Genomic DNA, 11,987 nt, shown 5'->3' with positions numbered 1-11,987 from the left:
TGCGATTGGCACAGGACAGAGCAGAGTTTAGGGCTGTTGTACATAGGGTCGCTATGAGTCGCAAGCGACTCGACGGCACATAACAACAAACAACAGAGCTGCAAGTTCACGGAGCGCCGTTCCTGCACAAGTCCGAGGGTGGATCCCAGCGCTGGGCTCGGTGCAGGTAGGGCACGCGTGATGGCTGAGCTACGGAAAAGGTGGGATACGTAGGCTTGGGAGACCCACTCGCTCTTCCGAGGGAGGCTCCGGCGCCCAGGTGGTGCGCAGCCGGCACAGGTGTGCGCGCGCCCTCGCTGCGGCCTCTTAAGGAGGCGCTGGAGCGGCCAGGTGAGGGGCGGGCCCCGCGGGTGCGCGCTATGCAGCTGGGCCTAGTGTGAGCGCTCCCGGAGAGCAGCCCCTTTAAGGAGCGCGGGCGCGGCTAGGTGAGTGGCAAGTCCCGGTGAGGGGCAGGTCCTGCGGGTGCGCGCTGCTCAGCTCGGCCAGGTGTGCGCGCGCCCGGGCTGCGGTCCCTTTAAGGAGCGCGGGCGCGGCCAGGTGAGGGGCGGGCCCCGCGGGTGCGCGCTGCGCGACTCGTCCCGGGAGCCGGATTTGGAGCTCGCGGCGCCGGCGGGGCCGGAGGAGGCGGCGCGGCGGAGCCTCGGCGGCCTCGGACGCTCCTCCTCGAGCGGCCGCCGCCCGCCTCCGCCTGCGGCTCGAGCTCCCAGGTCCGGGCCGGCGCGGCCGCCACTTCCGTCCACTCCCCTGGGACTCGCTCCCCGGACCCCGACCCCAGGATGAAGGACCGGCTGGAGCAGCTCAAGGCCGTGAGTGCCGGCGGGCGCCGCGCGGGCGGGCCGGGGGCTGTGTCCGTCCCCCCACACCCTGGCGGAGGGGTTGGGGCGCGGGGTGCGTGCGCCCCCAGCCCGGCCGCGTCCCGCGCTTGTGCGCACCCCTCGCCCCTCCCCTGTGGGGTCATGTGCGGGTGATTCATCTCACGGCGGCAGCTGCCCTGGGCGCCTCGGGCCCCAGCCCGCGGGCTGGACAGCGGGGTGTGCGTGGGCCTGGCTGGCTCTTCGAGGTCAGCCAGGGGGTCACCCCGCCACCTGCTCGCTGGGGCTGGCTTTTGTGCCCGCTCGCCACCTCTTAGCCTCTGCGTTTCGCTCCAGGGCGGAGTGGGATGGGGCGCGCCGAGCTTAGCCCCCTTCTCTCCGACCTTGAGGGGGAGTAGGAGGGAGCCCCTGGGTGACCTCCGGAGCTGCGAGCCGGTCAGATGGCGGGATGGGCCCTGCTCCCCTTCGTCCGGCTGTCTGTAATCATTAATTTCCCACCCGCAGTGCTGGGGGACAGCTGTGGTCAGGGCCAAGGATTTGAAGGTTGATTGCCCGCCGCGGGTGTGCAGAAGCTGTAAGACCTTAGACCACCTGCTTAGGGACTACGGTGCCCTCTAGTGACTTAGTGGTCAGGAGTTGCGCTGCCAACGCGAAGGTACGTGGTTCGAATCCACCAGCTGCCCTGCGGGAGAAAGATGGACAAGCTCTTCCTTTGCAGTTTACTGCCTCTGAGGGTCAGCTATCGGTCAGTTCAACTTAAGGTCATACCAGCAACAACAACATTCTCTTTTGATCCTTTATTTCCCTGTCAAGTGGGGACGATCCTGTGTACCAAGCTCCACGGGCATTGAGACTCCACTGAAGTGTTAAAGCGTGGTCTTTGAAGTCAGGCATTCATTGACTCATGCAATAAATAATAATTGGGCGCCTTCCATGGGCCGGTCCCTGTGGTGAACCCTGGGGCTTGGGCGACACAGTCTCTGTCCTAATGAAATGAAAAATTGAGCCCTTCCTAACCAAATTGCAATGCATTACTCAGGAGGGTGCAAGAAATGCACATACCCTGGCCTCGCTCGCCACCCGCAGAGTCAGCACCTGCATTGTTGGTGAATCTTGCCAGGTGATTGGAGAGCACTTTACTTCTGGGAACCACTGGCCTGCACAGAACCGAATTCTTTCATAGTTCCACCTACTAGCTCATAACCTCTGAGCCTGGGGGGTTTTGCTGTCTGTAAAAGGAGAGGCTTCAAGAACGAAATGCAAGAGGGCACACAGAAGCCTTCAGATAGTGCCTGGCACAGAGAACTTAATAGATGTATTGGCATAACTGGCAAAGCTCTTGGGGCAAACAGGCCATGCACAAGTGTTGTGGACTGTTGGGAAGTGTTGATGTTTGTTGGCTTTCTCGTCTGTTGTCTTGGGTCAGACCTTCCTGAGCCTCATGCCATCTGCTCAGGTAGAAGCAGGTGCTCTGTGGGAGGAGTTGAGAGGTGAGGGGGAGCACAGGACAGTTGCTTTCTCTGTGACTGAGTCTCCCTGCCTCATACTTTCTCTTCGTCATCAGCACCTCACACCGTCATCGTTACGTTGACAGAGAAGAATTTATTATCCCTGTTTTTATAGATGAGGAAACTACGACTTGACCTGGTAGGTGGTGTCCCCGGTTCATAGAACTGGCCTGAACCCTGACAGAAGCGCCTGCCTGTCTTCCCCGTGTCCTTTCCCCAAAATGTGATGGTTGGGGAGGCAGGAAAGAAGGGCGCCAGACTTCACATCTTCTAGCATCTGCACATACCGCAATACTAGCACAGCGTAGGGCCGAATAGCAGGCTGAGGTGATTCCTTTCTTTAGTCAAGAAACCCATTTCCAGGGCACTGCCTCTTTCAGTATGTTTTTGAATGAGTTCATTATAGTTTGACTTTCTGCTGGGAATATGCATTTCCACCCTAGATATAGGGAATAAGAAAAAAGTCTCCATTTTTACAAGATAATCAAGTGATATTTTTTAACCTTTTATTGTGATTTATGTGAAAGTCTACAGAACAAATGGATTGTCTCTTCAGTTCATGCACTTTCCCCCCCACTAGTTTATTTACAAAATTCGAATGCATTGTTTTCAAGAACAAATTTCCCTCACCCCACACACATCAAATTGTACAACCCCATGATTAATTCCCCTCCCCCCCTACATCCTCATCGCTCTGCTTCCAGCCTCTCCCACCCCGCTTGGATCCTTATACTCATTCTACAATAATGGGTTTATACAATATTTGTCCTTGTGGGGCTGAGTTCATTCAGCATAATGCTCTTCAGTCCCTCCCAGGTTAGGTAATTTACAAAATCATTGCTCCTGTGTGCTGCATAGTATTCCATTGTGTGAATGTACCATAATTTTTCAATCCATTCATTTGTGGTTGGCCATTTGGTCTGTTTCCATGTTCTTGCAATGATAAATAATGCTGCTGTGAACATTGGTATAAAAATCTCAGTTTGTGCCTCAGTTCTCGCTTTCTCAGGATATATTCCAAGTCGTGGAATAGCACATTTTTGAGTCATGACATTGATTATAACCTCACAATGTAGTAGCACTCTTCCCGTCTCTTCCTTGTATTTCCCATCTTCATTTATCCCATTTTCTGAGCCCTTCTTGCCTCCTGAGCTTTCTCTTTGGGCAGAGGATGACCTTTGGCTTCTTCTCTTGGTGGTTCTAGGAAGTATTTGTCTTCCTGGTGTTACTGTTCACTTCATCCATCCAGAAAATCCTGAACCTACTGCCCTCAAGTTGGTGTTGACTCTGATTGATACTTACCCACCTGGATTTTGGGGCTGTAAGTCTTTATGGAAGGATGGTGCCTGTCTCTCTCCAGTGGAGCTGTTTGTGGATTTGAATGTCATATTTCAGCTAGCAACCCGATGCCTTAGATACCTATTCACTCTCTCCATGAAAATCAAGCCAGAGGCTAAAAAGGCTACAATCTCTGGGTTTCCATCAATCTCTATCAGACCAGAAAACCTGGGCTTTGGTCTCTTTGTTGTGATTTAGAATTTTGCTCCACATTTCTCTCATTCTAGGAAAGACCTGTTATTGTAGTCCCTTTGAGAGCCAGTGGAAGGGGATGCTGGGCACCATCTAGTCCTTCTGGTCTCAGAGTCGTGGAGGCTGGAGATTATGTGGTGTGTTAGCCCTTTGTATGAATACCTGGGTAATTAAGTCTCCAAAAGACATTGTTAAAACATAGATTCTGATTCCGTTTATCTGAGATTGAAACTCGAAATCATTGCCATCACGTTGGAACTGACTGATAGCTGACCCTCTAGCAGGTTTTCAGGAAGCTGTAAATCACACTGGGGAAGATTGTGCATCATTTTCATAGGGAGCTGCTGGTGGATTTGAACTGCCAGACTGATAGATAGCACCTTTGAGTTATCAGCACATCTCCTTACATACTATGCTACCAGATCTGGGGTGGTGGTGGTTGTTGTGTACTGTTAAGTTGTGACCAACCTGTAGCTGACCCTCCAGCGAGTTTTTAGAGGCAGTAAGTTACACGGGAGGAAATTGCTCATCTTTCTCTCACACAGCAGCTGATGGATTTGAACTGCGTACCTTTGCATTGCCAGCGCCAGTTCCTTACCAGTAAGCCACCAGAGCTGCTTTTGTCTGGAAGAGAAAGGCAAATTCTCAGCCAGGTTCCTTCCCCTTGTCCATACCAAGAGTGTGTATAGTCAGTTTGCCGGGGAACTTGAGCAAGTCTTCCCACCTCTCTGTGCCTCAGTCTTAACCTTTGTGAGATGGAGCAAATGACCTGCTTCCTCCTTCATCCTTGGGGGTACTGTGACAGTGAGGTACTGTGACAGTGGGGTGCTGTGACAGTGGGATGCTGTGACAGTGGGGTGCTGTGACAGTGGGGTGCTGTGACAGTGGGGTGCTGCGACAGTGGGGTGCTGCGACAGTGAGGTACTGTGACAGTGAGGTACTGTGGAGGGCACTGCTATGATGGGCCTATTGTTTTGAAATGACAGTGGGTGCTCTAGTGTTCAGGAATAGGGACATCGTGGAGGTGACGTGTGAAGAGGACAGGAGCACAGTTGAAAGGATTCTGATTGTGACTCTTTACTTTAGAACCTGTGCTGATTTGTGTCACTGTCCCTCGCTGCTTCTTGAGCCCACCTTTGTAAAGCAAGGACTTGGGTTTACCTTTGAAACCTCTTCGGGCCAGTATTCGTATTTTCTGTAAAGAATGTTAGGGTTTGTGTGGATATTGGTGTCTCATTCCCCACCTTCAGTCTTTCCAAAGATTCAGTTTTATTTGGATCCACAATCAGCATCCATGGTCGCATCAGTCAGGTAATCACAAGGCATATTGTGGTGGGAAAATCTGCTGTCAAGGACTTCTCCAAAGTGCCAAAGAGCAAGGGTATAATTTTAAAGAGGAAGGTGCATTTGATCCAAGCCATTGTATTTTCAATTACTTCATATGCATCAGAATGTTCGACAATAAATAAGGATGAGTGAAGGAAAATCCATACCTTTGAATTGTGGTGTTGACATCCTGTGGTCTGGCAAAAGAGCAAATACATTTGTCTTGGAAGAATTGCTACTTCCTTTGGGCATGATGCGATCAGGAGGGACCAGTTCTTGGTAAAGGAGACCGTACTGGGGAAGGTGGAGAGTGAAGGAACGTGTGCCCCTCAGTGAGATGACTGACATGGTGACTGTAACAATGGGTCGTATCAGAGACCGGAAGGATGGCTCAGCCCAGGGCACAGTTCACGTCTGTTGTTAATAGGCCACTGTGAGTTGCAGTTACCTGGGTGACACCTAATGACAAGAGTTCCCCACCGGTGCTCACCTCCCTGGTAAAAAATGCGCAAAGCCCAATCCGTTGCCATGGAATTGATCTGTCATTCTGCAGGTCAGAGTAGCACCATCTGTCAGGTTTCCGAGGCTGTCTGTTTTTATGGAAGCGAAGACAGTTGCATCTTCTTCCCTCCCGTGGAGTGGTAGTTGGGTTTGAACTGCTGACATTTTGTTTAGCAGGTGAACGCTTTGACCACTGTGCTCCTAAGGCTCCTTGCCTCCTCAGTAGAGGCAGGGTTGTCTCTGCTGTGACAAGAGATGCCATCTCTGTATCTGATGCTCGTTATCTGGTGCCTGTTAACCTGCACCAGACACATTGCACAATGAGCAGCCTGTGCCGTTTCTTTCTAAACCCTTGGGAAGGGGTGGTGATAACAGTCTCTAGATAGCACCGCTGTCATGTGCTTCATGAAGATATGGGCCTGGTGGGTAGAAAGCAGCTAGGTGGGTAAAGGACTCAGGCTTGGACCCAGTGGGCTGGCTGGGAGAGTGGGGGTTCTGCTAATTTGGGAGGCGATCATGGAGCTTTTTGCAATGGAAGATGTTAAAGGAATCTGAGCCTTTTATGAAAGGAAGTGATGAACTGGAAGACATTGACCCATCCCAAGAATTTGAAAGCGTGCAGTTGAAATCCACCAGCTGCTGCATGGGAGAAGGACGGACGTTCTCCTGTGCAATTTATTGCCTCTGAAAACCTGCTGGAGGGTCAGCGATGGGTTGATTCCAACTCAGTGATACTCAGTAACAACAAAAACACGCATCCCAAGAAGTCATGATTCTACGAAATACTTCATTGCTTGTGACTCGATTCTGAGCACGGTTGAAATGATCCGCTCTGAGCTGTGTCTGGAAGATGCAGATAAAGCCTTGACCCATAGGACCAGAGTGGGCATGAAGTGTGGGTAATCCCTGGCAGGCAGTCACCACCCTCCCCAAGACAGAGGGTCTAATGACTGTTTCCCAGACCTGGCCTGCCAGGAGCAGCATCCACATTGAAGGGCAGACCTTGGTGAGGGCAGAGGCATGAGACCCAATTCACCTTATCTCTTGCCCTGCTCCTCCCGGGGGAATGTGCAGTGTTTGCACCCAGCCTAGCTCAGGAGCTGGTTCTTGCTCGTTTCTCACCAACTGAACTTTGGATCTGACAAGTCTAGACAATTCCCAGTCCAGGGTCCATTTTGCCTGGCCATCTTTTCTGGGCACGTACCATGTGACACGGGCAGGGGTGTAGGGTGGATGAATCTATGCTCCTGGCCCCAGGAAGTTCATGGCCAGATAAGGAAACATAATGAGAAACATTGTGATGTTGTATGAGAGAGACAACCACAGGCAGGACTTACTGGCTGGCCCTTGGGAGATGGAGTTGAACATCAAGGTCCCTTCGGCTACCATGCTTAGCTACCAACGGAAAAGTTCAGGGCTTGTGCTCACCCGGAGGTACTTGGAAGAAAGGCCTTAGAGATTTGCTAGAAACCAGCTGCTGAACACCTAGTGGAGCCCAGTTCTCCAGCACACTCGGGTCACCATCAGTCAGAGATGACTCGCCGGGAACTAGGGTCAGAAGTGACTGGAGATGCGCTGGCTTCTCTGGGACCAGTGCCAGTAGGAGCACAGTCATGGAATCAGCCGACTGGCCACTGATTTTTCACTCTCTGTTTTGGCATGATTTTTGGAAGTTCGGAGGGCATGGTCTATAGCGAGTTGTGCTGCCAGCCCAGCGATGGTGCCTCTCATTGTGGTTCAAATCCACCAGCAGCTCCGAGAAAGATGCACAGTCTTCTCTGTGTCATATACGGCTTCTGAAATCCCACTGAAGGGTCAGCCACGAGTCAGTTCTGACTCGACGGCAATGAGAATTAGAAAACTAATCTTCGGCCTCTTCCGCACTTGAATGTCTAAGATCTCAGGGGGATCAGGGTTCCTCAGGGTGACAGTTAAGACTGTAAACTCAGCAGCAATAGGGAACCAGTTTCCTTCTGCTTTAAAGCTTCGTTCATTCATATTTACTGAGCTCCAAAGATGAGGCAGGTGCTTTGGGTCACAACCAAGTCTTATATATGACGTCACCCCTTGGCTGAGACACAGTCCTTCCTTTTTGGGGGCTGGATTCCTCACGATCAGTGCCCTCTCCCTCACCTCTGCTCTGTGCCGGAAGGATTCATTCCCTGGCAGAGCTGTTTTGTTCCGAGCAGACGGAGAGTAGAGCTGAGGCCAGAGTGATGGGGATTGTGTGGGGATTACAGCCCCATCAGCCGGAGGCCAGTGGAGAAGACTCGTCTGAGAGGAGGGGATTAATGTTATTTTTGTTCCTGTGAGTGTGGGGGAGGCAGGGGCGCTGGCAGCAGCGAAAGGGGAGACGTCCATTCATGCTGTTCTCTGTCTCTGAAGTGCTCCTTCCCTGTGCTCTCCAAGCTCCTGCTCGTCCTGCAAAATTCATTCTTTAGGTGTACTAGACCTTTCCAGCAGCCTAGAATATTCTCCCTCGTGGGCTGTAATTTACATTGCAATGAAAACTCTTCTATTCAGTCAGTAGAATTGTTTGTTTTGGTGAAGTGGGTTTGAATCCATTTTCTCTTTTGTTCGTTTTGTACGAGTTGAGCTGTTTTCCTCTCGTGTCTTGTCACCGCATCAACAGTGGTGACAGTGATCGTTTCTGGCACAGCTGCTGACCGCTGGCCGAGTCTGCTTGTTGGGGCCATACGCACCCCCATCTCTCAAATCCTTCCAGCAGCGTGGTGTTCTGTGTTATCCTCAGCTGACAGATCTGAGGGCTTCAAAGCTCTGATGTGGCGGACATCTCCAGCGTGGAGAGCTCCCTGTCAGAGCTTTCAAATGGTTCTTCCTTAATATTTAGTCGTGGGTAAGGAAGTGAATACATAAGGCGTATTGCCATGGGAAAGTCTGCTGTTAGGGACCTCTCCAAAGTACTGAAGAGCAATGGTGTCACTCTGGAGACTAAGGTGCGTCTGATAGAGGCCGTGGTCTTTGCAATCACTTGTTATGCATCAGAGAGTTGGACAATGACCAAGGAGGATAGAAGGAGAATTGATGCCTTTGAGCTGTGGTGCTGGAGAAGAGTATTGAGAATACCATGGGCTGCTAGGAAAACAAACAGATTCGTCCTGGAAAGGGTTAAACCGGGTGGCTCCTTGGAGGCAAGGATTCTGAGGCTCCGTCTAACATACTTTGGACATGTTGTGAGGAGAGACCGGTCCTTGGAGAAGGACATCATGCTTGGGAGGGTGGAGGGACGGCGCAGGAGAGGAAGGCCCTCTATGAGGTGGATTGATTCAGTGACTGGGATAATTGGGATGGGAGTGTCAGAGACAGTGCGATTGGCACAGGACAGAGCGGAGTTTAGGACTGTTGTACATAGGGTCGCTGTGAGTCGCAAGCGACTCGACAGCACATAACAACAACAACAACAAGGAAATGAAGCCAGAATGGACCCAGATTTGTAAAGTGTTAGTGAACCAGACAGTAACCTGAATGGGATACATGGTGAGCTGTCCTGCTAGCCATCATGCTGGGGAAGGGGGTTGCTGCTGTTAGGTGCTGTTAAGCTGGAAACAATGCATAGCTGACCCTCCAGTGGGTTTTCAGAGGCTGTAAATTCCATGGGAGGAGATTGCCCCTCAGTCTCCTGGTGGATTGGGACTGCGTGTCTTTGGGTTGGCTGTGCGACTCTGTACACGAGGCCCCCAGAGCTGCTTGGGAAAGGTAGAGGATCAGCGTGAGAGAGGAACACCCTCAGGGAGATGGGTGGACCGAGTGACCGCAGCAGTGGACTTGAATGTGGCTGAGATGTGAGGATAGCGCAGGAGAGGGCAGGGTTCAGATTCCTTGCTCATCTCATGTCGCTGTGAAGTGTTGTCAACTCCACCCGCACCCAAGGAGAGCCCTGCTAGAAATGGAATCTTTCTCTTGGAAAACCAGGACAGATTCATGTTACCTGGCGTCCGGATCTCTTGCCTGGTAGAGTTGGAAACGAGTCGTGCCCTAATCAAAGATGGCCGCCCACAGGGCTGCTTTGAAGGTGTGTTGCTCTCCACAGTCTGGTCTAAGAGCCAGTCCCCTGCTTCAGTCCCTGAAAGCGCTCACTATCCCTCCTCCACTCTTCTGCTCCAGGACGTCAGCCCCTGATCTTTTCCCACCCTAGTTCTCGTTCTGCTCGGACACTGAAGCCATGCTCTGCTCCCCCTTATTCTGTATTTGACTGTGTGTGCAGCTGTGTATGCAGATGAGCTAGATATGATCTTTGATGTAGGGATGGATGTGCAGACTAGAACCGCTCCATAGTTTCCCGTGAGCTCTGAGGGCTTTATGGTAAGAAACTGCACTGTCAACTGAAAAGCACATGGTTCAAATCCACCAGCAGAAGAAAGATGAGCAGTCTCCTCCCCGTGTGATTAACCGCCTTTGAAAACTTGCAGGAGCTAAGGGTCAGTTCCGACTTAACACTTCACAACAACAAGAGCAACAATGAGTTTCCAGGCTGTAAGTGTTTGGGGAGCAGACGACCTTGGCTTTCTCCTTGTAGAGCAGCTGCTGGGTTTGAATTCCTGGCCTTTTGGTGAGCAGCCCCACGCGTAGCCTCCAGGACCACCAGGGCTCCTTTCACATAGTAAATATTGACCACCCTCTGTTATGCAGTCCACCAGTCTAGACTGATGCTTTAAAAACCAGACTTCTTGTTGCCCAGTCTCTGCCTAGTTGCTGCCTAGTAGGATGGCTTTGTAGCTTCCAAGGCCGAAATCTTATACAAATCTGTAAAATCAGGGGTTGCCCCATCAAGCATGCCACTTCTTCTTTTTTTTTTATTTTTATTATTTGTGTGTGTGTGTGTGTGTGTGTGTGTGTATCGTCAAATCAGATCTGACCGGAACAGGAGGAGGTTGTCCCTCCTTTTCCAGCAGAGCATCTGGTGGATTTGAACTGCTCACCTCTGGGATTGCAGTGCAGCTTCTTGCCGCTAGGCCACCAGGGCTCACCATGCCACTTCTTTTTAAAAATGAAACACAAGAATCCTCAAGTGCCTGGTGAGTTTGAACAGCCACCTTCTCCCGTGGCAGCCAAGGGCTTATCCGCAGTGCCACCCATACTCATCCCTGATTGATCATGACTTACTCTCCCTGCTCCTTTAACTGTGAGCTGGTGCAGGTCACCAGTCTGGAGCGGAAGATTGACTCAGGAACCCACAGATTTGATAATGAAGCCAGAGGTCTCCGATTCCAGCCTTCAAGGCTTCTCAGATGTTCAGACAACTCATTGACATTATTTTGGGACTGACTCATAACTGACCTTCCGTTGGATTTCTGAGACTGTAAGTCTCTCAGGAGGGGATTGTCCCTCTTCCTCTATCAGAGCCACTGGTGGATTAGAACTATCGGACAGGTGCTACCTTTGGCTCGGTGGGACTAGACTACCTCAGCTTTCTCTCACGAAACTGCAGTTGGTGAGTTCAGACCACCAGCCTTTCAGTTTTTAGTCATGTTTTTAACCAGTTAAGCCACGTGGCCATCTTCCAGGGCTACTAGTTATTTCTTAACCTTCGCCTCAGGACACTGTGGGTCACGCTTGTCCAGAAAGGTGATGGAAGAGAAGAGGTGATCGATCCTACAGCGAAAAGACAGCGGCCACCTTCCTCCCTGGAAAGTCCTCCTCATTTCCACCATTCCTGTCCTTTGAATCTTCCAGATCCCAGGCCGAGGGCTTCAGCCCTCCCGCAGTCCGTTTTGGTTGATCCATAACAGCAGCCCCACGGCATAATTTCTGAACGTTACACTTTTGGAGATCCCGCTGCTGGGAGAGCGCTTACGTCTTGCATACAAGTCCTGGTTCCCCGTTTTCACTGCCTGAAAACAGCGAGCCAGAAAGAGCCAAACCATTTCCGAGGATGAATGGAGGTTATCTGCACCTGGAAGATTCTGTGGTGTTAGAGGGCCTTCTCTCCTTGCCACCTTTATATCCAGCCTTGACTTCACTACCTCCCCACGCCGCCGTTGTCTCCACTGAGTTGGCCTGTTTTCTGGACTCAGGCCATTTCCATGGTTACCTTCCCGGTTTGTGTCTAGAGTGAAGTCCAACCCCCAACCTAAAGAGATTAGTGGAGTGTTGACTGGGTGTATTTAGCTGTCTGGTTTAGGGCAGCTTGATGGAGATCAGGATTCTTTTGTTTTTTTTTTTCTTTTTTTATGGAGATCAGGATTCTTTTGTTTTTTTTTTTTTTAATTTAGGTTGTTTATTTTTCATTTCAGTGAACATCTACAGAGATTTTGGGATTCCATTCATTCATTGTTACACCCTTCTCCCC

The 11,987-nt window shown here is 51.1% G+C and overlaps 1 protein-coding gene across 1 annotated transcript in view; it reads left to right on the top strand.

Annotated features, from left to right (window-relative positions):
* The first annotated feature begins 752 nt into the window (after positions 1-752).
* STX3 (syntaxin 3) overlaps positions 753-11,987 on the top strand; it is a 60,724-nt gene continuing 49,489 nt past the window's right edge. Inside the window, exon 1 of the mRNA XM_006899852.1 lies at positions 753-806. Within this exon, the coding sequence (XP_006899914.1) occupies positions 777-806 (30 nt within the window). The 5' untranslated portion in view covers positions 753-776. The remainder of the gene's footprint in view (positions 807-11,987) is intronic.

This window comes from Elephantulus edwardii, unplaced genomic scaffold (assembly GCF_000299155.1).
Source record: "Elephantulus edwardii isolate Elephantulus edwardi_28Jun2011 unplaced genomic scaffold, EleEdw1.0 scaffold00268, whole genome shotgun sequence".
NCBI lineage: Eukaryota > Metazoa > Chordata > Mammalia > Macroscelidea > Macroscelididae > Elephantulus > Elephantulus edwardii.
Note: the sequence above shows the minus strand (reverse complement) of the source record. Positions and strands in the feature narration are given on the sequence as shown.